This window comes from Protobothrops mucrosquamatus, unplaced genomic scaffold, assembly GCF_001527695.2.
Source record: "Protobothrops mucrosquamatus isolate PMUCROS unplaced genomic scaffold, P.Mucros_1.0 scaffold1232, whole genome shotgun sequence".
NCBI lineage: Eukaryota > Metazoa > Chordata > Lepidosauria > Squamata > Viperidae > Protobothrops > Protobothrops mucrosquamatus.
Window position 1 is genome coordinate 458692 of NW_015387439.1, and position 27474 is coordinate 486165.

Genomic DNA, 27474 nt, shown 5'->3' on the forward strand with positions numbered 1-27474 from the left:
AAATTTTCAACCATCTTGATCCATTTCTTGTTTTTCTCTTTTTTTTCAGGGAAAAATGCTGAGCATCCAGTTGTGAGGATCAGTGACAACTGAGCTGCTGGTGGCCACCAAGAGTGGGAACAGTTGTCTTTGCTGTGCTAATCGTCCTTAATCTGAACTGCCAGTAGTGCCCCTCAGCATTTTGAGGTTGCCCAGGAGAACCCTGATAGCCTAAGAAGCAGCCCTGCGCAGAACAGGATGTTTGGACGATGATGATGGCAAGGAAGCAAGATGTCCGCATTCCCACCTACAACATCAGTGTGGTGGGTTTGTCCGGGACCGAGAAGGAGAAAGGCCAGTGCGGCATCGGGAAGTCCTGCCTCTGCAATCGGTTTGTGCGGCCGAGAGCAGACGACTTCCACTTGGACCATACCTCCGTTCTCAGCACCAGTGACTTTGGAGGACGGGTGGTTAACAATGACCACTTCCTGTACTGGGGAGAAGTGGTGCGCTCTCTGGAGGACTGCGTGGAATGTAAAATGCACGTTGTGGAACAGACAGAATTTATTGACGACCAGACTTTCCAGCCGCACCGCAGCACCGCCCTGCAGCCCTACATCAAGAGGGCCGCGGCGACCAAGCTGGCCTCCGCCGAAAAGCTCATGTACTTTTGCACCGATCAGCTCGGCCTGGAGCAGGACTTTGAGCAGAAGCAGATGCCCGACGGGAAACTGCTGGTGGACGGCTTTCTTCTCTGCATCGATGTCAGCAGAGGCATGAACAGGAACTTTGACGAGCAGCTCAAGTTTGTCTCCAACCTCTACAATCAACTCACCAAGACGAAAAAGCCCACGGTGGTGGTCCTGACGAAGTGCGACGAAGGGGTGGAGCGGTACATTCGAGATGCGCACACTTTTGTCTTCAGCAAAAAGAACCTTCAGGTGGTGGAGACCTCGGCCAGATCCAACGTGAACGTTGACTTGGCTTTCAGCACATTGGTGCAGCTGATCGACAAAAGCAGGGGAAAGACTAAGATTATCCCGTATTTCGAGGCTTTGAAACAACAGAGCCAACAGATTGCTGCAGCGAAGGATAAGTATGAGTGGCTGGTCAGCCGTATTGTTAAAAACCACAACGAAACTTGGTCCAACGTCTCACGAAAGATGCAATCCTCTCCGGAATATCAGGATTATGTCTACTTGGAAGGGACCCAGAAAGCAAAGAAACTTTTCCTGCAGCACATCTTTCGCCTCAAGCAGGAGCATATCGAGCGGAGGAAAAAGATGTACCTGGCTATGTTGCCTCTCGCCTTTGATGCCCTGATCCCAAACCTGGATGAAATCAACCACTTGAGTTGCATCAAAGTGGAGAAGCTGCTGGAGACCAAGCCAGACTTCTTAAAGTGGTTTGTAGTGCTGGAGGAGACGCCCTGGGATGCCACCAGCCACATCGACAACATGGAGAACGACCGCATTCCGTTTGATGTGATGGACACCTTGCCTGCCCAGCAGCTCTACGAGACCCACCTGGAAAAGCTGAGGAACGAGAGGAAGAGGGCAGAAATGAGAAGGGCTTTCAAAGAGAATCTGGAGACGTCCCCTTTCATAACCCCTGGAAAACCTTGGGAAGAAGCTCGCAGTTTCATCATGAACGAGGATTTCTACATGTGGCTAGAAGAATCTGTGTACATGGACATTTACAGTCGGCACCAGAAACAAATTATCGAGAAGGCCAAGGAAGACTTCCAGGAACTGCTCCTTGAGTATTCAGAACTCTTTTATGAGTTGGAGCTCGATGCCAAGCCCAGCAAAGAAAAAATGGGGGTCATCCAGGACGTCTTGGGGGAAGAGCAGAGATTTAAGGCGTTGCAAAAACTGCAGGCTGAACGAGACGCCCTGATCTTGAAACATATTCACTTCGTCTACCATCCCACCAAGGACACTTGTCCCAGCTGCCCGGCTTGCGTAGATGCTAAAATAGAGCACTTAATAAGTTCCAGATTTATCAGGCCCTCGGATCGCAATCAGAAAAACTTGCTTTCCGATTCCAACATCGACCGCATCAACTTAGTCATTCTTGGGAAAGATGGACTTGCCCGTGAGCTGGCCAATGAGATCCGAGCTCTTTGCACGAACGATGACAAGTACGTGATAGACGGGAAAATGTACGAGCTCTCCTTGAGACCCATCGAGGGTAACGTCCGGCTCCCGGTTAATTCTTTCCAGACGCCAACCTTCCAGCCCCACGGCTGCCTCTGCCTTTATAACTCTAAGGAATCTTTATCTTACGTTGTGGAGAGCATCGAGAAGAGTAGAGAGTCCACCCTCAGCCGAAGGGACAATCACCTAGCTCACCTTCCCCTCACCCTAATTCTGGTGAACAAGAGAGGGGACACCAGTGGAGAAACACTACACAGTTTAATACAGCAAGGGCAACAGATTGCGAGTAAATTGCAGTGCGTGTTCCTCGACCCGGCTTCCACCGGCATAGGATATGGGCGCAACATTAACGAAAAGCAGATCAGCCAAGTCCTGAAAGGCCTGCTAGATTCAAAGCGCAACTTAAACCTGATGAGCTCAACCGCAAGCCTTAAAGACCTGGCCGACATCGACCTCCGGATCGTCATGTGCTTGTTGTGCGGAGATCCTTTTAACGCTGACGATATCCTTCTCCCCATTCTTCAGTCCCAGTCCTGCCGGCCCTCCCCTTCTGGAAGCAGCAATTCCGTGTTACTTGAATACCCCGTCGGACCCCACAAGAGGCGCATAGAACTCTCCTTGCTGTCTTTCCACTCCGCTTTTAGCATTCGCAAAAGCTGGCTGGTCCACGGTTACATTTTGTTCTACTCCGCCAAGCGCAAGGCATCTCTGGCTATGTTGCGTGCCTTTCTTTGCGAAGTGCAGGACATTATCCCCGTTCAGATCGTGGCGCTCACGGAGGGCTCCCTCGACGTTCTAGACAACGATCTGAGTCGAGAACAGCTCACGGAGGGGGAGGAAATCGCCCAGGACATCGAAGGGAAATTCACAAGCATGCCTTGCAGCCAGCCTCAACACAAGCTGGAGATTTTCCACTTGTTCTTCAAAGATGTGGTGGAGAGGAAGAACATCATCGAGGCGACCCACATGTACGACAACGCGGCGGAAGCCTGCAGCACCACGGAAGAAGTGTTCAACTCTCCCCGGGCCGGCTCCCCTCTTTGCAACTCCAACCTGCAGGATTCTGAAGAAGACATTGAGCCTCCCAGCTACAGCCCTTTCAGAGACGACGGCTCCATGGCCACCTTGTCCAAAGACCTTTCCAAGCTCTCCATGGAACTGGAGGGCAACGACGGGCTTTCGGTCTTCTCTGTGATGAGCACTTTCGAAAGCAAACTGAACAACAAAGTACCTCCACCCGTGAAACCAAAGCCCGCTGTCCATTTTGATATCACCAAGGGAGATCTCGCTTACTTGGAGCAAGGACACCGAGACGGACAACGGAAACCGGTCTCCTCCAGTAGCTGGCCACCAACCGACGGCTTTGACCCTTCGGATTATGCCGAACCCATGGACGCCGTGGTCAAACCCAGGAACGAGGAGGAGAACATCTACTCTGTGCCTCACGACAGCACCCAAGGCAAAATCATCACCATTCGGAACATCAACAAAACCCAGTCCAACGGTAGCGGCAACGGGTCAGACAGCGAAATGGACACCAGCTCCTTAGAGCGGGGGCGCAAGGTGTCGCTAACTAGCAAACCGGTGCTGTATCGAACCCGATGCACGAGACTTGGGCGATTTGCCAGTTTCAGGACCAGTTTCAGTATAGGGAGCGATGATGAGTTGGGGCCCATTAGGAAGAAAGAAGAGGATCAGACGTCCCAAGGCTATAAAGGAGATAACGCTGTAATTCCCTACGAGACTACTGATGAAGACCCCAGGAAAAGAAATATCTTGCGTAGCTTGAGGAGGACCACCAAGGTAACGTTTGTGTGTGTGTGTGTGTACGTCTGTGAGTGTCCTTAACTTCAAGTTGCGTGGTTTGACAGCCATTAGAGCAGAGGTGGGAAACGATGGCCCTTTTATGGCTTGTGGGCTTCAACTCCCAGAATTGCTGAGCCAGCCACGTTCCCCACTCCTGCATTAGAGGGTCATACAATTGTTTGGTAATCCAGTTGTTTGTCTGTTCGTGAAAAATAATTAGGAGCGGTTTGTGATGTGTGAACAGAGGGGTATCTGTATTTTAGGAGTCTTGGAGAATAGAGGGCTATATTTCTGTGTAAGATTTGGACAATTTATTTTTCAGAAGCGTCTGTATTGGAGAAACACTAGGAACAAATGTAAAGGATGCAACAAATACTTTCAGGCTTTGATTTAAAGACAGCATTTTGATACAGAAATTAAGGTGCTGGATTAGAACTCAGGAGACATTGGGTGACCTTGGATCAGTCACTCTTTCTCTCAGCCCAGCTCACCTCTCTGGGTTGTTGTGGAGGTACCCATCAGGAAGGAGTATTATTTACACTGCCTTGAGTTACACAGAAAGATGGGACACAAATCTGATACACAAATTCTCCTAAGACTCTGTCCCTTTGCATTCTGAGAAGGTAGCCAGCAATAATGCTCCAGTAATCTCTGATCAGAGATACTGTTTATGTGTCTGTTCAGAATTAAAAGAAAAGCATTCTAATCAGATATTAGTACATTATTTTTTTCTGTGTAAGATTCCATCTCTCTCTTTTTTTTAAGTCTAGCTTCAGAGAGCAATTTTCAAATAAGCAGCTGGCCCTTTTGAAAATAATGGATTTTGAACAGTTAGTTGTCAAGTATACAGTACGGGCTTCGTGTTTCAACTCATTTTCTGGGAAATTCATTACTGTTCTGGTTTGTAATACGACATCAAAAATGCGCCCCAAAGGACAGATTGTAACATCAATATATATGTTTTCATTTCTCAGGTGATTTTTTTCTTCTTCTTAATCTGTCGTTTTGTAAGAAGAGTTTGAAATGACATCAGAAAAGGGTTCCTTTCTTTCACGGAAGGACCGGGGTCTCTCTAAAACAATGCTGTGGCTGCTTTAAAAAACGGTGGTGATTTCATCCTTGCAGCAGTTGTCCTGCCGCCAGCAGGGTGGACTTCTCCGCATTGGCAGGAGAGCCGTGTTACTGGAAGGGGGGGGGGGACACAAAGGCAAGCCAGATTTTTTTTTGTTAAAAAAAAAAATACCCTCTATTTGAAAAAGCTTAAATAATGACTCAGAGCTTGCTACTTAAAACAACAACTATATTTTACTTTAAAATTACATGCATTGCAAACTGAAAGCAGAAACAACAATCTAATCCTCCTTTCCCCCCCCCCCAGTCTACAATGGCATCTTACAGCTTCTAATTGGAAAAGAACCCTTGATGAGAAAGGGTATGAATATTATTAACTCTTCCATTCCTTTATGGGACAGGAAAAAGCCCTCTAGGCTCCTTCTGGTACCAGCCCATCTGTTTGAACTGTTAGTAAATAGAAGAGAGTAGAGTCGGGAATCCAGAGAGAGAGGAAATAGCCAAGAGATCTCTTTCAGTACTTTGCAGAAATTCTAACTTGCCATCAAGAAATAAAAGGAAATAAAAACTGCTTGCTGGAATATATTCAGGGTGGGAGATAAAATAGTTGCTGACCTGCCTCTTAATCGGCAGAGGGTGCCCAGATAGACGACCAACCTCAGCCGGTGGGATTTCAACTCTGGGGCAAGGGAAAGTTTAAACCATCTGAAAGAATTTCCTACGAAATACAGATACAGGCAGTCCTCGACTTACAACCACAATTGAGCCCAAAATATTTTGTTGCTAAGCAAGGCAGTTGTTAAATGAGTTTTGCCCTATTTTACGACCTTTTTTGCCACAGTTGTTAAGTGAACCACTGCAGTTAAGTGAATAATGGGCTTGTTAAGCGAATCTGCCCCCCCCCCCCAATTGGCTTTGCTTGTCAGAAGCCGTCTGGGAAGGTCACAAACGGCGATCACTTGACCCCTGGATAGTGCAACTGTCCTAATTACATGCCAATTGCCAGGCGCCCAGATTTTGATTATGGGACCCTGGGGGTGCTGCGACGGTCGTGATTGTGAAACCCAGCCATAAGTCACTTTTTCCAGTGCCGCTGTTGTAAGTCAAGGACTACCTAATGAACATGGCGGTTGTTAAACGGCGGTCACAGTTGTAAAGCAGCCACTGTGGTTCGCTGTGGGTGTGCTTTTGCCAAACTCTGGGAGAAATTGCTGGTTTTCGGCAAGACCATTGTAAAATGCGATTGTGTGACTGTGGGATAAATGCAGTCATTTTGCCAAGGGCCCGAAGTTCAGTCATGCGATCGCAGGAAGGACACGATCACCAGAACTTTAAACCGGGCTGTGTAAGTAGCGCCAAGGTAGGTCCATCGGAAATTCAGACGCTGGCTAAGCAACCGGTCTACCTGTATGCCAGTGGATTTCAGAGTGGAGGGTGTCCACTGCCCTGCTGTGCCTCTCATAACAAAATCTCTAAAATGCAAGGTTAGTCTTCATTTATTCTTTAGCCGTTGTACACCTTTTAGGGATGTGCGACTCTCACCCTTTTGTGGAGCCCAATCATGGTTTGAGATTATTTCCCTGATAGATAGAAATGTGTTATAAAAGTGGGGGTGTAGTTTATCCATAGTCCATCTTTTTTCTTCCATGTGCATGCAGGCAGCTTGCCAAATTAATGGCTATCGGCCATATTGCAAAATTAATACAGCGTAGGTATTTAAATCTGGACTGCCTTGCTGCTTCATTAGGCCTGTTCTCAACTGACTGTGTCATGGATTTCTAGTTGCTTCTGTCACATTGATTTTTTTCATGATAAATCAACTTGCTTTTTAATCTGCGTTCCTGCGCTGTAAGCTCAAGAGCTGATTCAGCATATGGGAGAAGTCACTTCTGTACGAAAACAATGACTGAATTCGCTGTACTTTGCCCATTTAAATATAACAGGAGAACCCTAATGGAGTTGGACTCAAAAACTGAAGATTGCGTCGATTCCATCTGTATAAAAGAATTAAGAAAGTTTACAAATTTCATTATCCCCAAGTATTAATTAGTCTGGATCATTGCTGAGGCAAGTCAACTGAACATGCCCAGTCTGTTATATTGCCAGCCGTGTTTAAAAACCACACTGCAGTGATTAGGCAAGACCAATCTAGCAAAAATCGAAGTGTGTTGCTAGATGACAAGCTGTATCTAGCTAAGAATGGCTAACAAGATATCTGTGGGAACCCCACATGCAAAATAAAACATCTACTTAAGGGAATTAACTGAAAATCCCAAATATTTTACTATTCAGATTGGTTCGCATCTGAAAGAAAATAGATTTTTTAAAAAAAAACAACACCTGCATAATAGAACTAGCTTGTTTGTGGTCCTCTTTTATTTCTAGCCATAACTTACCATTGTTTTTCTAATTGGAATATGCAGAATTAAGAACCTTTCCAGCTGAAGTACTGTGTCTCCTTTTTTCATTGGAACAAGGCCCTTGGTCAGCCTTTGGCCACGGACAGGATAAGGGAGATCTGGTCTCGATGGAGGAGCAGGTTTCTCTCCTCTTTTCCATCTCATTTCACTGATTGAGACCTAATAATACTTTGCTCTTTTAGTTTGTATAGCTGAACTGCTGATTGTAAATCACCAGGGCTTTTTAACAGCTGGCTCCCTTTTATTGTCGCTTTATAGTCATGATGCAATATATATGGCTGCTTCTGTTACCTTTTGGATTTATTCCTCATTAAATCTCTGTAGTGCAAGCAGCGTAGGACAGCACAAGTACAAGCATCTTTCTAAGAGGTGAATCGGTGCACCTTGTTTAATCTTGACATACAACCTGCCAGGTTGAGCAGACAAGGAAAAAAGTTACACTCAGACTTAATACACATTTATCACAGGACTTCGGCGTATGATTTTGTAAATATCCCTTGGTCTTTTTGCCTGAATGTAAGTTTCTGACCACTTTAAGTCTGATTGAGCCAACACATTTCATTTAATTATAATTTGGCGGATGAGTGGTTTGCAAGTAGCCCTCAGCTTATGACCACAGTTGAGTCCAAAATCTTGGTTGCTAAGTGAGTTTTGCCCCATTTTATGACCTTTCTTGCTACAGTTGTTAAGTGAATCACTGCGGTTGATAAGTCAGTAATACGGCTGTTAACTGAATCTGGCTTCCCCATTGACTTCTTGTCAGAAGGGTTGCAAAAGGGGATCACAGGACTAAAGACCCCTGCAACTGTCAAAATTCTGAGCCAGTTGCCAAACATCCGAATTTTGATCACGTGACCATGGGAACACTGTAACGGTCGTAAGTCTGAAATACGTTCGGAAGTCACTTTTTTCAGTGCCATTGTAACTTCAAACGGTCACTAAACGAATGGTTGTAAGTTGAGGACTACCTGAATTTACCCGTGGATCGAATTTAAGCTTTTATTATGCTGTGGTTATCTGGTTTAATTGCTTGTTAAAATATCTTTGTACAGAGACGTTCTTTCTCCACTGTGGACTGAAATTTTTTTTTGACACTCACACACACACACCCCTTGTTCTTACAAGCTAGTATTGTTCAAAATATCCTTCTGTCACCAGAACTCTAGAAGAGGAAGTTGTATGGAAATAGACTAAACAGGAAATAGACAATGGAGAGGGTGAGAAATTTCCTGGGGCCACAAGGTTCAGGAGATGTCCTCAAGGATTGGTATTTCATCTTTCTTTCTTTCTTCCTTCCTTCCTTCCTTCCTTCCTTCCTTCCTTCCTTCCTTCCTTCCTTCCTTCCTTCCTTCCTTCCTTCCTTCCTTCCTTCCTTCCTTCCTTCCTTCCTTATTTGAAAGAGAGGCTTAGATCAGGATTCCAGTTTGGGGAACTTAATCCTTCTCTCATGCAGTCCCTGATCTGTGGTTATTTCCATTTGCTTTCTTCTCTGTACAGGTAGTCCTCGAGTTACGACCGCAATCGAGCCCAAAATTTCCATTGCTAAGTGAAACGTTTGTTAAGTGAATGTTGTCCATTTCATGACCTTTCCTGCCATAATTGTTAAGGGAATCCCTGCAGTTGTTCAGTTAGCGACATGGTTGTTAAGTGAATCTGGCTTCCCCCATTGACTTTGCTGGTCAGAAGGTCGCAAAAGGGGATCGTGTGACCCCTCCCGGGACGCTGCAACCATCATTAATACATGCCAGTTGCCAAGTGGCCAAATTTTGATCACGTGACCACAGGGATGCTGCAATGTGTGAAAATCGGTCATAAGTCACTTTTTTCAGTGCTGTTGTAACTTCGAATGGTCACTAAATGGACTACTGTAAGCCGAGGACTACCTGTAGTTCATAGTTCAGTGGTCAGCAGTCCTCTGCTGCTCATTTCCATCCTGTGTGAATCTTCTTCATGGTTGTTCTAAGCTCGTCTTGGCGTTTCAGCCTCAGCCAACCTTATTTCAGCTACAGAATACCTTTCCCAGCATTGTTTTCTAAACAAATCGTGTGTGATCTGCTTCGTATTACCTTAATCTGGAGGAAGCAGAACAGAATCTTTCTCGTTGGCTTTTGCTGTCTCTGACGCTTGCCGCTGTTTTGAATTCTCTGTCACTCAGCGTATAAATATGTTCATAATTATTTTGGTTGTGCTGAGCCTATTTTTCTTGTGGCTTGTGTTGTGACATATCCCTTGAATGGTTTTCCGCTTTTTATATAACATTTTCCAACTGGTATTATTTATTGGTTTAATTCCTGCCTTCAAGAGCTCATGGTGACATAGGGACAGCTCCTTTCCCCCCTCCCCATTCTCCCCCCCCCCACGAGCTTGCTGGGGCAGGATGGGCTGAGAGTGGCTGACCCAAAGATACCAGAGAGATTCCTTGGCTAAGGATAGTTTGGAATCTGGGTGGCCCTGCACCTAGTCTGACATCTTCCCCACTGCTGTACAGTGGCTCTCGTATCACATTTATGTATCCTTTATTTATTTATTAGATTTTTATGCCACTTTTATTACTTTATATTAACTCAAGGTGGCGAATATACATAATATTCCTTTCTATTCCAAATTTCCCCATAACAACAGTCTTGTAAGGTAGGTTGGGCTGAGAGAGAGTAACTGGCCCAAAGTCACCTAGTTGCTCTCGTGCCTAAGGTGGGACTAGAACGCAGAGTGTCCCGGTGATTGGCACAAAGTCACCCAGTTGGCTTTTATAACTAAGGTGGGACTAGAACTCATTGTCTCCTGGTGATTGGCCCAAAGTCTTCCAGCCAGCTTTTAAGCCTAAGTTGGGACTAGAACTCACCTCCTCCTGGTGATTGACCCAAAGTCATACAACTGACAGTCATGCCTAAGGCGGAACTAGAACTCATTGCCTCCTGATGATTGTCCTAAAGACATCCAGCCAAATTCATGGCTAAGATGGGACTAGAACTCATCGTCTCCTGATTACTAGACCAGCACCTTAACCACTACACTGAACTGGATTTCCATATTGCAAGCATAACTTACACCTAATATGATTTAACAGCAACTTCTGCTTTCAGATATATAGATTCCATTTGTCTAATCAGATATAAGGTTTTTAAGTGAAATCTGGGGCTGGCATTTTTAGGCAATAAAATAGACTTCCTTCCTTCCTTCCTTCCTTCCCTTCCTTCCTTCCTTCCTTCCCTCCCTTCCTTCCTTCCTTCCTTCCTTCCTTCCTTCCTTCCTTCCTTCCTTCCTTCCTTCCTTCCTTCCTTCCTTTCATTCCTGGCCATACTAACTCAGATTAATTGTTTTCTACAGAAACCAAAGCCTAAGCCTCGACCATCAATCACAAAGACTACATGGGAGAGCAACTATTTTGGGGTGCCTTTGACCACTGTAGTGACCCCAGAGAAGCCCATTCCCATTTTTATTGAGAGATGCATTGAATACATTGAAGCAACAGGTAAGCAGGAAGGGAATGTTTTAAAGGGGTTAAAGTTGGTGCTTAAGGGGAGTGGCAGCCACAGAGTGGCGGAGCCACATTGCTTAGGTGGGCACAGCTGGGTCTGGCATAATTTGGGGTTTCCCTCTTTTTAAAAAAATGTGATATACCTGTTTTAATGGCAGGTCCTTGATGCTCTCTGAGCTGGGTTGTTTTCTTGCAGACGTTTCATTACCCAAACTAGGTAACACCATCAGTGCTAGGTTAACACGCCCCTTCTAGTACTGATAACGTTATTAGTTTGTATAATGAAATGTTTGGAAGAAAACATCCAAGTTCAGAGAGCATCCAGGACCCTGCCTTTTACCCTGAGCTACAAATATCCTCCTTTGTTGATGTCTATTATGAGACACGCATTTCAGTTTTCATCTATTTCGTTCATTATAATGAAGGGAAACCACTGTTGGCTTTTGTAATCCTAGACAGAGGTGCTCTGAGGGGTACAAAGAGGGGAATTGGGGGCCACAGCCTCTCCACTCCTGGTTAGAGATAATCTGACCCTGCTAGTGAGTGTTATGTGGGCGCTAGCACCGCCCCATTTGCGTCACGCGTGGTCGCGGCCCTGTTTGCGTGCACGCACATGCATGTAAAATGCTTCTCTCCCCCTTTCTCTCCGGCCCGCCAACCGAGGAAGGTTGGAGACCTTTGCTCTGACAGACTCAAGGGATGGAGCAAAATAAAGGGTTTTTTTTAAATAATGCTTTGTCTTGGAACCTGTGAGCAAATAACACATTATTAAACAGAAACCACTGGGCCATCCACGTCTGCCTAAGCAGAAGAAATAAAAAATGAATTCAGGACGGGAATAAATCCGAAAGTCCGAGCACGCTGGTTAGGAAACCCAAAATGATTTGTCCACCTAACTATTGAATTCAGTTTAAGCTAAAACTGCTTGGAAGGCATTATGTATTCTGGTAGGATTTGAACGTGGGCTTCAAAGTCTTCTGCAGGTATTGCTGCCATCTGTCTTTCCCTTGGTTAATTATGTAGAGATAACCTTTGAACCGACGGAAGAATTTTAGGTGGCTGTGTCTCGCATCACAACTATGCCTGTTTCTTTGCTGATGCTTACTGGTGTGTCATGCATTTAGAAAGCTCTTTTTATGTTTATGTACAAAACTCTTTGGAGAAGAGAGGGGGCCATTCATCTGTATTTATTACATGAAATAAATATACTTATAATCAATAAACACATATGCAATTCAAATATTTATTATAGTTAAATCTTTCGCACTTGGCTCTCGGAACCCATGAATCAACATGGACTTGCTACTTTTTTGTGAAGGCTTAAACAAATTTTTAAGGCCTCTCCCATCTAAGTGACAGTCTTCCAAACTTCATTCCTTATCAGCTTTCCCCTTTACTGCATCAATAATTGACAGCAGTGTCTAACTCTGGAGGTTCAAACAGAATATGAATCTTTTTATCCCTTGCAGCTACAGTGGGTGAAATTGGATAACATCTGCCAGCTGCTTAATTATTTAACTATTAGCCAGGTTGATCTGGAAGCCTTAAAAGAGATCCTTGCATATGCGTATCCCCTCAGGATAAATGCTTGGCAAACCCTCGGGGTAAAATCGCAACACCGACTTTTGGCTGCGGAATATTTGCTCTTATTTCTAGTGAAAATAAGAATTTCAGGTTAGTTATTTGGACTGAGACGTTTGTTTTGCCTTTTAGCCCGGTCCTCCCTGGCTCCTGACGAGGACAGGTCTTGGCTGCCTTCATTTTGGGGCAGGAGTAATATTTGCTTGTGGCTCTGAGGGGCCATTTGTTGAAATCGCTCATTCGATCCTGAGTGAAGTTCTGGTTTGCTCATCCGCCAGCTTTAAAAGCAAGGCTGCAGATCCTTTTGGTGGCTGCTAAGAACTCGGGTGTTCTTGGGGGAAACCAAACAACACAGCAGGCATTCTGGTTCTGTGCTGTTGGGGGTATAAACATATTTAACACACATTTTTTTTTAGTGTTCTGTTCCCACCAGCAGGAAATAAAGACGGACTGAGAGTGAGGAGAGGCAGTCCTCATATAGTGACTGTTTGAAGTTACAACAGAACTGGAAAAAAAAGACTTACGACCACTTTTCACACTTATGACCATTGAAGCATCCCCACGGTCACGTGATTTGCATTCAAATGCTTGGCAACTGACTCACATTTATGACGGTCGCAGTGTCCCAGAGTCACGTGATCCTCTTTTGAAAACTTCTTCTTTTTTTTTTTTCCCCAACAAAATTTTTATTGGTTTTTATTTAACATGGTGGCAAGGCCATCAATTAATCAAAACAAAATCATACTTATACAATTCAAATTGTTTCAATATAATTAACTCAGTTATACGTATGAATAATCTATTACTATTTTAATGTATCCTACTTTCCCCTTAAGTCTATACTATTAACTCTATTTCTATAACTTCTGACCAGCAAAATCAACGGGGGAAGCCAGGTTCATTTAACAACTGTGCTACTAATTTAACAGCTGCAGTGATTCACTTAACAAATGTGGCAAAAAAAGGTCGTAAAATGGGGGGAAATGTCTCACTTAGCAACATAAATTTTGGGCTCAATTGTGGTCGTAAGTCAAGGACTACCTACATTTCACAAGCAGGATTAAAGCCTAAGTAGTACATCACTTCCCCCGGCTGATTACTGTAGAGCAGGCTTCCTCAATCTTGGCAATTTTAAGACTCGTGGACTTCAACTTCCAGAATTTCCCAGCCAGCAAAGTCGTTAAGTGTATTTTGCCCCATTTTACGACTGTTCTTGCCGCAGCTATTAAGTGAATCCCTGGTCGTTAAGCGAATCCAGCTTCCCCCTTGACTTGGCTTCTCAGAAAGTCGCCAAACGCGATCACATGACCCCGGGACACTGCAGCCGTCGTAAATGCATGCTGGTTGCCAAGAGCCCAAATTTTTGATCACGTGACCGTGGGGATGCTGTCATAAGTGTGCAACACAGTCGTACGTGCCTTTTTTTCAGTGCTGCTGTAACTTTGAACGGTCGCTAAACAAATGGTTGTAACTTGAGGACGACCTGCAGTGCGCCCACCTCTCCATATGCCCAGTGGAATTCTGTTTTTCGATAACCCGTCTTTTGTGCCATTGGGCAAAGGCCTCTCTCCCACTTCACAAAAGTATTCAAAAACCACTTGATAGGGCCCTGGGATGGGTGGCTGGGGAAGAGGTCTGCTTCTCAAGGGGAAATAATAACATTATCAGCAATCTCACTCTGTTCTGGGCCGGGCTCCAGCCTTCTCTTGTTGCATCTCCTTAGCTTGCATCAGGTGGATTTTATAGCAAATAGGAAATCGGCCTTGGTCTCATCAGCTGTAAAAAGTGCTTGAAGAGGGCCACATTCATACAAGCTCCTTCCTCGTACGAAGGTAATACTACACGATTTAAATATTAAATTCACACAGAATGGATTATAAACCAATAAAACAGTCATCCGTGATGTTATTTCCTTAATGCTAATAAACCCCGAGATTACAGTACGCGTATAATTTAACACAGAGAATATTTTTGGAAAGAACGAAAAGAGATTCAGATATGTATTTTACAAGCCAAAGATTATGTGATTGCATAGCTAACATGTTTCATTTTACCGATTGAAAATAAGCAAGAGTGTCAAAATATTTATTTTCCACTTTTTCAAAACAAAACAAAAGAAAACACATCTCTAACTGTATTAGAGGAGATGTAATGAAAATATATCGGTTGAACTGAGTCTGGATTATGAGATATTGAAAAATTGTCTTCAAAGTTAGACAGAATAGGAAGTAGGAAATGAAAAAGTAAAAATGTAGCGTGCGTGGAATTAGTCTAGTGGGGTCCTTTTTTTCCCCCGAAATAAAAGAGGAATTTTACTAGAGTGGTTGGCTCCATCAAGCATTACTTAGTATGATGACCATGACTCAACATGGTGAGTTTGGGCTTAGTTAAACAAAGGAAACATTGAGGTATTTTTCAAAGCAATCTTCTAGAGTTCACATGGTTACCATCTGCAAATGTCTTGGAGAACTTGGCAACGCAAGTGGAATTCAGCCTTCTGTCGTGCCATAGAAAGCTTGGGCTGCAGTAAAGAATGGCATGGAGAAAATTGAACGGGCGACTTTCAAACCCCATAGCTGGCTGGGGAATGCTGGAAGTTGGAGTCCACAGGTCTTCAAGTTGCCAGGGCTGAGAAACCCTAGTCTAGAAACATTCATTTGGCCAGCCATGCACAGACCTAGGCCTCTGTTCTTCATTAGGACGCCAGAATAATGAAACCCACAACTGAACTTCACCCTTTCATCCTTGCCTTGCAACTTGGCATGAACACCTTTAAAGGACAGTGTTACACCTTGGCACATATACACCTGTAAAGGACCGTTAGGTGTAACAGTTTGGGAGCTGGTTTCAGCTAAGAGACAGTACAGATTTAAAAGTATAACCTCTTAGCTGTCTTGGAGTCGATCCGATTCTTAGCTCATCTATTGTATTTGACAACTGCTCTGCCCCTGTGATGCTACCCACACGTTGCAAAAGAGATGCGTGTGCAGCTCTCCGAATGTGAATTTGAACCTCGAGGAATTTTTGATACTTGATAGCAGGACACAGAGGATAACAATCAGGCTGACGGGCCCAGGGCGATCTTGAGACGTTGGTTTTTCCCAGTCCTCGACAACCTTCACGTTTTATGTGGCTTCCCTGATCGGTTAGGATGAAAATAAAAGAACAGTAGCGCTTAGGGGTAGACCGATAGCGCCACATCGGCCCAGAATCGGCAAGAGCTGTTGACATCAGAAAAGAAGCTGGCACTTCTGTGAGGGCCCCATCAGAATTTCAGCCAGCTGATGTAATTGACTTGGAATGTGGTAATGCAAGAATGGATACCATGGCACAGATTTTAAAAAGAAAGAAAGAAAATCAGGAGATTTGCAGAGTTTTAAGAATTGCTTCAATATGGTTGTTTTCACTTAAGAAATTGCACCCTGGAAGGAAAACAAAATCTAGGTGGTTCTGCGGAAGGATTGTTTTAGAATTTAGCCATTTGTCTTTTAAGAGTGACAACTATCAGTTGGATGGTGCAATTGTATTGTAGAGGTTATGTAAAAATCTCTCTAATACCCATACAAAGTTTGCCTTCTAGGACAGTGTTTCTTAACGTTGACCGCTTTAAGACCTGTGGGTGCCAACTCCCAGAATTCCCCAGCCACTATGGCTGGCTGGGGAATTCTGGGAGTTAAAGTCCACAGGTCTTAAAGTGGTCAGAGTTGAGAAACACTGTTCTAGGTGACAATGCAGGCCAAGCGTTTTAACCAAGATCAGATTTCAGGGAGTCTATAAACTTCAATGGGAAAGAAAAATAACTGCCTTTTCACTGATCACTAACTGAAAATTAGCTTGTCTTGTTATTGATTGAATAAATTGGGGAGAAAGCCATATATATTGTCATATTGCATATTTTAAAATATTTCAATCATTGTACTTGAGCATAATTTGTTTCCTTTATAATACAATCTATGAGATATTTAATGCATTTAAATCATTCCCCCCCACTGAGATGACTATAAGTTTACCAGACTTTCAAGAGGCCCAAAATATCGCTTGTGATGTAAGCTAAATGCATTTCTGCTATTCTCCACTTTCATACTAATCACATTTTTCACACAGATTTGAGCAAAAGCAAATTTTGTTTGTGCTGACATCATTGATAGCAAATGGCACCTTAACATGTTTCTAATTTAGTTATAAGCTTGGATCAATTAGACATTTTGATTTTTTTGCAGGAATATTTTTAATATTTTCTAACACTGCAAGAAGAGTGCTAAATATAGTGTGGACATCGAACAGCGTGTTGAAAGGCTGATTATCTGCTTTCAAAAATGAAATGTTTACAGAAAAACACAGATTTTTGGTGCAGTTTATTGCCATATTTAGGCAAAAGTTCCTTGAAAGACATGATTTGGAAAAGAGCAGGTTATAAATATATACTTTGAGAATAAGCTAGCTTGCATCCTTGAGTTTTTGCTAGCTGAGAATTTTGTTTGTTGAGATCGAGCCTACCTGATTGGGATAAGCTGTTTTACAGCCATACTTCAGCTGGTACTATTCCCATTTTATGGAATGGTAAGCGAAGAGCTGAGCAACAACTGAGATAAGATTTGAACAGAAACGTGCAGATTTGTTAGATTTTTTAAAAACAGATGATTACTATGTGTTTGCTTTTGAATGTTTTCTGCCGTTCACATTATAATGGAATAACAGAAGGGGCCTCGGAGGTCTTCTAGTCCAACCCCCTGCTCATGCAGAAGACCCTATAGCGTTGCAGACAAATGGATGTCCAATCTCTTTTTAAAAACCTCCAGTGATGGGAGTACCCACAAATTCTGGAGGCAGGTCGTTCCACTGATTAATTGTTCTCACAAATTCCTCCTTAGTTCTAGGTTGGTTCTGTCTTTGGTCAGCTTCCATCCGTTACTTCTTGCTCTGCCTTCAGGTGTTTTCAAAATGCATTGAAAACTTCCTAGTCCTGCCTCTTTCCCCTCATTTAGGCTGGCTGTTAATTTGCATATACAGCAAAACAATTGTCCTTCCATCACGGAGCGGCAGCTATATTTGGAGACTGTTTGCTGCCTTCAGGAAGGACGGGGAGGCGTTGCTGCATAATTTCCAGCTTCTCACAATTGTCCCATTCTGGAAACGACCGTGTGCGATGGAGTAACTCGATTGGACACTATGGGCTTCTCTGTTGCATCAAAGGGCAGTGGGAAAAAAAGGAAGGCCTTAGTTCCAAGAGGCATTATTATATTTGTGTCTTCCACTAGCGGAAGGCCATTAGCTGCCCTGCTACAACTTTGCTCTGGGCATGACTGATGAATGGAGCGTGTGGGCTGCTTACAGGAAGCCACCGGGGATCGGCCCGCATGTAAGAAGGCCTCCGTCCGTCCTCCTGGGTCACAGAACCCCATTCGGTTTGCCTTAACGGCCTCCACAAATACGACCCAAGCAAGGCATAAGCTTCAAAGGATGCCGCCTTAAAAATGATCCGTGACGCTGTTGAGACTCTCGAGTGGATGTGGACAAAGATGTTAGGGAAGGAAAGGGATTACTTTCCCTCCCCTCTTGCTCCACTGCTGCTTTGTTCCCGTACAGGTGGTCCTCGACTTACAACCATTCGTTTAGTGACCGTTCAAAGTTACAACAGCACTAAAAAAAAAAAAAAAGTGGCTTAGGACCACTTTTCACCCCGATGACCATTGCAGCAGCATCCCTGTGGTCAGGTGATCGAAATTCAAACACTTGGCAGCTGACTCACATTTATGACGGTTGCATGATTGCCTTTTGTGACCTTCTGACAAGCAAAGTCAGTGGGGAAGCCAGCTTGACTGAACAACCATGTTACTCACTTGAAAACTGCAGGGATTCATTTATCAACTGGGGCAAGAAAAGTCGTAAAATGGGGCAAAACTCGCTTCACAAATGTCACTTGCTTAGCCACAGAAATGTTGGGCTCAGTTGTGGTTGTAAGTCAAGGATGACTTGTAGTGTAAAGGGAAATTTTACGATGCTTAATTTTTAAGCCCAAATTAAACCGTGGGAAGTTACATTCCAGGTTTCTTGTACAGTAAGTGTTTTGGATCGCCACTGAATGGGTCACGAGCTTTAGTGGCCTCTATTTTGCCTGCTTGTGAATGAGATGTGTATCTGTCAACAAAGAAGCTTGGTTTTGGCACAAAAACAGGTCTATTGTAATAGCTCACCTACTGTTCTGAGTACACAACGCCTGCCTAGTTCTGTGTGTGACAAGGATTGGGTGTAAAACAGGATTTTATAACATAAACATGGAAGTGGATTGCAGGAAATATTACTAAACATTGCTTTTTCGCTGCAGCGATTTAAACCAGAGTCAAGTTGTTTGGTTTCTTTCTTTGGAAGGAAAATGCTCTCATATTGAAGTATATATTGGTAGTCCTCAACTTACGACCACAATTGACTCCAAAGTTTCTGTTGCTAAGCAAGGCCATCGTTAAGTGAGCTTTGCCCGTTTCATGATTTTTTTTGCCACAGTCGTTAAGCAGATTATGCGGTTATGAGAGAATCATGCAGTCATTAAGTCAATCCGGCTTCCTCTGTTGATTTTGCTGTCGGAAACCAGCTGGGAAGGTTACAAATGGTGATCACATGACCCCCAGGACTCTGCAAACCGTCAAAAGTACATGCCAGTTGCCAAGCGTCTGAATTTTCATTGTGTAACCACGGGGATGCTGCAAAGGTTGTAAATGTGAAAACCGGTCATAAGTCACTTTTTCTAGTGCCGTTGTAACTTTGAACGGTCACCAAACCAATGGTCGTAAGTTGAGGACTGTCTATAATCACAGAGTCACCATAAAAGGAGTTGGTGGACTTAGAGCATTTTTTAGCATTTGTGCAGTGGATGATCCCAGTTTTTGATATGTGTGGTGATCAGGTGGTTCATTTATACCACCCTCTCCTCTCCCCCCCCAAATTTGCAAAAAAAAATGCCTTAGCCATTCATTGCAGGTCATTTATAGCTCTTTGTAATTAGGAAATATAATTTCAACACATTTCTGCAGGGGCGTGAGGTTAATGCAGGGTTCTAGTAATTATACTTTTAGCTATCATTATCTCCCCACAGCATCTCGGAGCAATTAAAATCCACCACAAAGGTATAATATAAACGGTTCCAACCACACGGATAGATGTGATACAGAAAGCAGAAAGGCAGGAGGTTATTCATCAGCCGTTTCTACTTCAGTTTGTTTTTCTAGTTATCACCTCCGCTGCTAGTTTATTTGCTCCGGAGCTCTTTCTGCCTTTTTACCAATTTAAGAGAGCTTTAGTGGAAGGAAGGAAGGAAGGAAGGAAGGAAGGAAGGAAGGAAGGAAGGAAGGAAGGAAGGAAGGAAGGAAGGGACACTAATGGCCACTCATTTCTCTCGATACTTTGAAAGTGGAACGGAGTGCAAATTTAATACAAAATCACATTTTCCTCAGTATTGTGACTTGTAGGGTCCTCTCTGAGCTATGTTGTTTTCTTGCAGACGTTTCATTACCCAACTAGGTAATCTTATCAGTGCTAAAAGGGAGGAGGAGGAGGAGGACGAGGACAGTGGGGTCCTGGGTGCTGTCTGAGCTTGGTTGTATTCTTTCAGATGTTTCATGACCCAAGTATGTTCTAGAAGAGAGAGAGTATGTAGAGAGGAGGAGGAGGAGGAGGAGGAGGAGGAGGAGGAGGAGGTTGGGAAAGCCCGTGGGCTCTTTGATGCTCTTTGAGCTTGGTTGCTTTCTTGCAGACCTTTCATTACCAAACTAGGTAACCTCATCGGTGCTAGAAGGAATGAAATCACGGCTTGCATCTCTGTGCCGCCATTTTCCGGGCAGAAGGCTTCTCTGCTCAGTCTTCCATAAAATATTTCTTCCCTGGTAAGGTTATCTTCAGATTTGCACTTTTGCTCTGCTCTAATCTTCTTCTCTCCTTCCTCTCCTGTCTCCTCCCCATCAGGGTTGAGTACCGAAGGGATCTACCGGGTGAGTGGAAACAAATCTGAAATGGAAAGTTTACAGCGGCAATTTGACCAAGGTACGACCCGGCCTCCGTGCTTCTGCTTGAGACAGGGGAAGCGGTTTAGGGGTGCAGTCGTTAGCGGGGTGACGGCTTTTGGGGTGAGGGTGGAGACTCTTGTTTTTAACTTTTTCTGGAAGGCCACCCAAGACGGAGACCCAATGCACGTCCGTTGGGAGGTCATTCCAGAGGGTCAGCCCCCTTAGGCAGAGGTAGGCAACCTTGCCTCTTTTATGACTCGTGGACTTCAATTCCCAGAATTCCTGAGCCAGCTGGCTCAGGAATTCTGGGAGTTGAAGTCCATGAGTCATAAAAGAGCCAAGGTTGCCTACCCCTGTCCTTAGGGAAAAACACTGCTCCAAAGTGGGGGGACAATCAATTGCTTCTCTCCCAGCAGGATCATAATACAGGTAGTCCTCGACAAACGGCCACAATTGAGCCCGAAACCTCTGTTGCTAAGCAAGACAGTTGTTAAGTGAATTCTGCCCCATTTTACAACCTTTCTTGCCGCAGTTGTTAAATGAATCACTGCAGTTAAGTTAATAACCCGGTTGTTAAGTGAATCTGGCTTCCCCACTGACTTTGCTTGTCAGAAGATCACAAAAGGGGATCACATGTCAAACACCCCCCCCCCCGGACGCTGCAACCCTCATCGGTATGAACCAATTGCCAAATTTTGACGATCTGACCGTGGAGGATGCTGCAGTGGACGTAAATGTGAAAAATAGTCATAAGTCATTTTTTTCCAGTGACGTAACTTATGAACGGTCACTAAATGAACCTTTGGAAGTCGAGAACTACCTGTACTTGGGGAGGTTCTGGTGCGGAGATATCTTCCCGCAGATAAATGTTGGTTTAGTTTCCATCCACGACCATCTGGCTGATATTTCAAGAACAGCTGAAGTTTTAGCTGGGGATTTTCCCGCTTCTTTGCAGTTCTCCGAGCAGGCACGATAGACCAGCCTAACCCCCGAATCCTCTCCTCACAGATCATAACCTGGACTTTGCTGAGAAGGATTTCACTGTGAATGCTGTAGCTGGAGCCATGAAGAGCTTCTTCTCGGAGCTACCGGATCCCCTGGTGCCCTACAACATGCAGATCGAGCTGGTGGAGGCCCACAGTGAGTATGCGCCCGCCAGCGATCAAGGCCAGCCCTTCTCAGAACGCCAAAGGGCGAGTCCTTCGTGTTTGCGAAGCGTTTGGTTTTTGAAAGTGAGCCCACAAAGAGCGGTTTTCTACCAGCACTCGCTTGTGAGATGTTGAACGTCCCAATTGCGTGTCCGGCAGTGTTGTTGCCATAGAATGATGGGATTCGGTGGCTCCACCTAGAGTTAGAAACGAAAGCAGAATAGAAAAGAGTCTCCTTGCAGGTGGGCTGCTGAAGCAGCATCTTTAGGCTTTCCTTGTTTTATTTATTATCTTCGTTAATCCACTCAAATGACTTCAGCACAAGCTTCAGCAGAGAAGGTTTTCTGGTAGGGAACGACGGTCTGTCTAATGGAGGAAGAAGGCAGAGTTTTAGGCTGTAGAGTTGGAGACCCATGAAATCGAAGCCAGAGAAATTCCCTAGACCATCGGTGGCGAACCTATGGCACGGGTGCCAGAGGGGGCACTCAGAGCCCTCCCTGTGGGCGCGCGCGCCCTCGCCCCAGTCCTAGGCCTTCAGCTGGGTTTTATAAAACCTTTTCGCTTTAGGCCTCTGCTGCCGTGTGCAAAAAAAAAAAAAGGTTCAATCAGTCAATCAATTTCAACTTCTTGCAGGTAAAAAAAAGATCTCGCGAAGTTGGAATTGATTGATTGAACTTTTTAGTCCCACCCAGTCTGCCGTTACCACCGCAGCCACGCCCACCCAATGGGCCACACCCAGCCAATGGGCCACACCCACCCGGCACCCGACGAGGCATAAGTGGGTTTTGGGTTGCAATTTGGGCACTCGGTCTCTAAAAGGTTCGCCATCACTGCCCTAGACTACTTCTTGGAAATGAAGAAATGACTAATAAAACCCCTCAAATGAAAAGAAGAACTAGGGCTGACACGATAGCATCTTCCAATATTTGAGGGGCTGTCACAGAGAACAGGGGGTCGACTTGTTTCCCAAAGCACCAGAGGGGGCAGGACAAGAAACAAGGGATAGAAATTAAATCAACTTGGAACTAAGAAGAAATTTCCTGGCAGTGAGGACAATTAACCAGTGGAACGGCTTGCCACCAGAAGTTTTGGGTGCTCCATCACTGGAGGTTTTCAAGAAAAGATTGGACAGCCAGCATGGTTGGTTGGGGAATTCTGGGAGTTGAAGTCCACAAGTCTTAGAGCTCCAAGATTGGACACCCTTGGCCTAGGGTCTCCTGCTCAAGCAAGGGGTTGGACTAGAAGACCTCCAGGCTCCCTTTCAGTTCTATTATTCCACATTCTATGTTCTAAATCGACTCGGGCCAGTCATACATTTCTACCTAACTGAAACCAGGGCCAAAGTTCTTTTCTGCCCAAAACATGATCTCCCTAAGATGACTTCTTCAGAAGTCCTGCCAGGCTATTTTGGCACATCTGGAAGCAGGTCCTGTAAGGCCCTCTTGGGTCGTGGCAGGAAAAAAAAATAGGGCAGGAACGGTGCCTCGTGGCTGCTGCTGCCTGGATGAAGTGGCTGTGCTGCCATCGGCCTGCGAGGCCAGTTGCCATATTTTAAATATAGCAAGATAAAATTAGTTGCCTTTGAACTGTATCTCAAGGAGCCGAAGACAAAGGACAAAATCTTTTCACAGGCATATTTGTCCGCAGCCTGGCTCAGTCCGTAGCAATTCTTTCACTGAGTTGTTCCCAGCTTCCCTCACAGTGAAATCGGAGAGGAAGACCGAAGTCTTTACCTTCTCTCGTTTTTTATTTTTAAATTAATTGATTTGGATTTCAATTCGTTTTGGTAGCTTGGCTTTCTAATTTTATCCACTGTTGGATATTAGTTTCTTCTGTGGTTGCTGGTCTCTTCGTTTTTAACCGTGATTATTTTAACCGTGTATGGTGGTTTAAAATAAGATTAGAGAAAGACAGAATATGCTAGTCACTTTCCTGATTTTTGTACACAGCCAGCTTTGAGACAGGAGAAATATCCATCGGGATCTGCCGCCCTGGGATATTTCCTTCAATCAGACCCCCATATCTCTGTTTACTTTGGTTTTCTTTAAGCGGGGTGTGTGTGTAAATGCTGCCGTTTCCACTGATCACAGAATTACACAAAATAAAATTTGTATCCCAACAGCGCCCCCGGATTGTTTTAAACGGGGGCTAATTAATAGCCAGTGAATACCAGTTTCTAAAATGTATGGAAAAGCTTCCAACACTGTTTTGCTAGGTTTGAGGCAGTAAAAAGGGCTTTTTCGGGGGGTTCTTTCACATCACACCCCCTTTTCGAAACTGATGAAGAGATTCAGTGTCCAAATTTAGCTGAGCTTTGTCTACTGCAGTGATTCTCAATCTGGGCTTCTTTAAGATGGGTGGACTTCAACTCCCAGAATTCCCCAGCCAGCTAGGCTGGCTGGGGAATTCTGGGAGTTGAAGTCCACCCATCTTAAAGAAGCCCAGATTGAGAATCCCTGGCCTGGGGACTGTTTTGGGAAGCCTCTGTTCTGTTTTCAAGCCGTGCCGAAGTCCAAACAGATCTCTTTTTTTGGAGCCAGCAATGCTGCTGTTGACAATCCTGAATTTCACTGCAGAGGCACTTAAAATTGTCGGAGATCAGAGCGGCGCGGAGAGCTCTTTAAATATTTAACGGCGTGGTCTGTCCAAATGGCGTTTGGCGTCTCTGCTTTAGAAGCTGTCTCGGAGGTACCTCTGACAAACGATGCTTTCCTTTAGTTGCTCTAAAAGATACTTTTTGCAATAAAAAATCAGAACGCCGTCCTCTCCGCTGGCTTGATTCGCCCTCGTGACGTCGGTGCCCTTTTTAAAAGCTGCAGAACCAGAGGCAAAGACTGCTGTTGACGAAGGAGCTGGCTTCCTCCGCAGACAGCCTCCGGTAATATTAATTGTGGCTGCCACAGACGCCTTTAATGTAACCCTTTCAAGCAAAAATTTGAGAAGGTCTGGTTTAACTTTATTGCCATCAGCATCTTGGGCTATTATTCTAAGGTGTTGGTGAGCACAAATTAAAAAGCGGCAGATGTGATAAGTGAAAGAATTGGCCCTCGTGCTATCAGTGCAGATAAGAAACGGCTAAGGAACCTAACGATTAAAACTAATTAACAGGGTGAAAAAGACCTGGTAAATAAAAGTATAAATGCTTATGTACTAATGCTTGGCTGCTAAGCAAGGCTGTGGGTGTGTATGTGTGTGTTTGTGGTTTCTTCCGTTCAATCGTGTCTGATTCTGGAGACTGCCTGCAATTTTCTTGGCAAGGTTTTTCAGAAGTGGCTTGCCATTGCCTCCTTTTTAGGGCTGAGAGAAAATGACTGGCCCAGGATCACCCGGCTGGCTTTGTGTCTAACTCCCAAAGCATCACACCTGGGCCTTTCTGTGAGCACTTGGGAAGGGTTGATTATTCCAAGTGCTGCTGAAAAGCCATTTTCCCCTTCCTGATTTAAGATAAGATAAGATAAGATAATGTCATTTTTTTACTGTGGGCACAACGGCACACATCAAAAATGAAATTTAGTTGCCCGCTCTCAAAGTGAAACAGCTACATGACGCACACCTAAACATACTATGAACAACATATATATAGATCCACATCCCTACATATACGTAGCAAATAAATATTAAATACTGTCCATCTTGAATATATAACGGAAGGAGGAAGCTTGAGATATAGAGCTGATTTCATAAAATACGAGGCTTTTAACTAGGAGCGCCCAGCTTCTTGCTAGTTCAGTTCTGCCAGCAGTTTGAAGTTCTATGATTCTTGGAATTTGGGGAAGCAAAATGCAGAGAGAATTGCCCAATGTGTGTAGGTTTGTAGTATCTGGTACTTTTTATAGTAATTTTTTTTGGGGGGGGGAAGGAAATTAATTTTAATTGCCACGTATTCCTTGTGTTTTTCATATAAGCCACGTTTGACAGACGATTCACCTGGCTGAATAACATTCTCGGAGGTTTTGATTGTCGTTTGTAAGACTTTTGTATTCATAGCTGGCTGCCTTAGCCTGTCCTCTGCCGTAGGACAACTTTGTAAGGGCGGCCTCAGCTAATCCAGGGGTGGGAGGGGGGCAGGCTGGTTTATCCCTTAAGCAGGACCTGCTGATGGCTGCAGTTTCTCAGCTGGCGAACCTCCACTGCTCCTCGAAAAGAAATCTTTTCCCATTTCTCCACTTCCACAGAGATTAACGACCGGGAGCAGAAGCTGCACGCCCTTAAAGAGGTCCTGAAGAAATTCCCCAAGGAGAACCACGAGGTCTTCAGATATGTGATCTCTCATTTGAACAAGTAAGTGCAACCTTCTGAGATGAGCTGGAGCCGTCGGCCGCTCCATGGCCCCCGGATGTGATGCCTCAAAATGAAACACGGGGGGGGGGGGTGTCATGTCCTCTGCTGGGTCAGCAGGGCCTTCCCAGGGCGAATCCGTTCCCCGACATTTCTCCCAGTCAAGCAAGGGGGCGTTCTCAAATTTATCCCCTTCGATAGATTGTGCTCTCCCAGTTATCAGAAGATGATCATCACCAGGTTAATAATTATCATGAGGTTATCAGCAGCCCCTGGGGGGCAATTTTTTTTTGGTGAGGTCTAGAACCTCCCCGGTTTTCTCCGGCGTGGATGTCGGGCATTGGCTCCCGAGAGAGACCCAGTCTGTGCTCTTCCTTCTCCGGTTCACCATCCCCAAAACCACCACCAGGCCTTCAGGGCCAGCTTCACTGACACCGGTGGAGGGGGGGATATCCCTACAGCCCCTCCCTACCCTAACATTCCTTTCCTCCCCATACTGGGGGTTCAGGTACATGTACATGGGGAAAGGCGGCCCTTCAGGTAACCCGGCCCGTTGTAGGGCTTCACACCTGAGAGTCACCTCACTGCCTTGAGTTGCCCCCGACAGCAAATCGGCAGAGGAGAACTCCTGCAGCTGCACAAAAGCAGCTCGAACCATGTGAAGCTTCTGGATGCTTCTCAGGGGTAGCCCCCTACAGATAGTCCTTGACTTACAACCACAATTGAGCCCGTTTCTGTTGCTAAGCGAGGCAGTTGCCAAGTGAGTTTTGCCCCGTTTTGCCACCCTTCTTGCCACAGTTGTTAAGGGAATCCCTGCAGTTGTGAAGTGAGTGACGCGGTCGTTAAGTGAATCCGGTTTTCCCCCTGGCTTTGCTTATCAGAAGGTCGCAAAAGGGGATCACGTGATCCCCCCCGGGACACAGAGACCATCGTAAACACGAGTCCGTTGCCAAGGGTCTGAATTTTGATCACATGACCACGGGGAGGCTGCAGCGGTTGTGCGAGAAATGCCGTTGTAACTCTGACTGGTCACTAAATGGTCGTAGGTCGAAGACCACCTGTGTTTTGGATCCCCCATTCCCAGCTCATCATGCCCACAGGCCGGGGAGCTGTGGGAAAGCCGCAGGTGCCTCTGGGAGGGGTGGGGGGCGGCCCTTGCCTCCCGTGCCTGACCCCCTCCCCCTTTGTCCTTGCAGAGTGAGCCACAACAACCGCACCAACCTGATGACCAGTGAGAACCTCTCCATCTGCTTCTGGCCCACCCTGATGCGACCTGACTTCAGCACCATGGACGCCCTGACCGCCACCCGCATCTACCAGACAATCATCGAACTCTTCATCCAGCAGTGCGCTTTCTTCTTCTACAGCCGGCCCATCACCGAGCTCCCCGGCGCCACCCCCAACTCCCCCTCGGCCCTCCCCGTCTGCGCCCCGTTCCTCTCCTCCACGCCCGTGATGGCCCAGCCCTCCCCGCCCCAGACGCCGCCCCCCTCACCCCAGTCGCCCCTGCAGGCCCTGCTCCCGCCGCAGCTCCAGGCCGAGCAGCACACACTGTGA

The 27474-nt window shown here is 45.3% G+C and overlaps 1 protein-coding gene across 1 annotated transcript; it reads left to right on the forward strand.

Annotated features, from left to right (window-relative positions):
• Nucleotides 1–248: 248 nt before the first annotated feature.
• ARHGAP35 (Rho GTPase activating protein 35) lies at nt 249–27474 on the forward strand. Its single transcript, XM_015820989.1, has 6 exons — nt 249–3941; nt 10763–10907; nt 20451–20528; nt 21500–21631; nt 25815–25920; nt 27114–27474. Exons 1-6 carry the CDS (start codon nt 249–251, stop codon nt 27472–27474), a joined length of 4515 nt encoding a protein of 1504 aa, XP_015676475.1.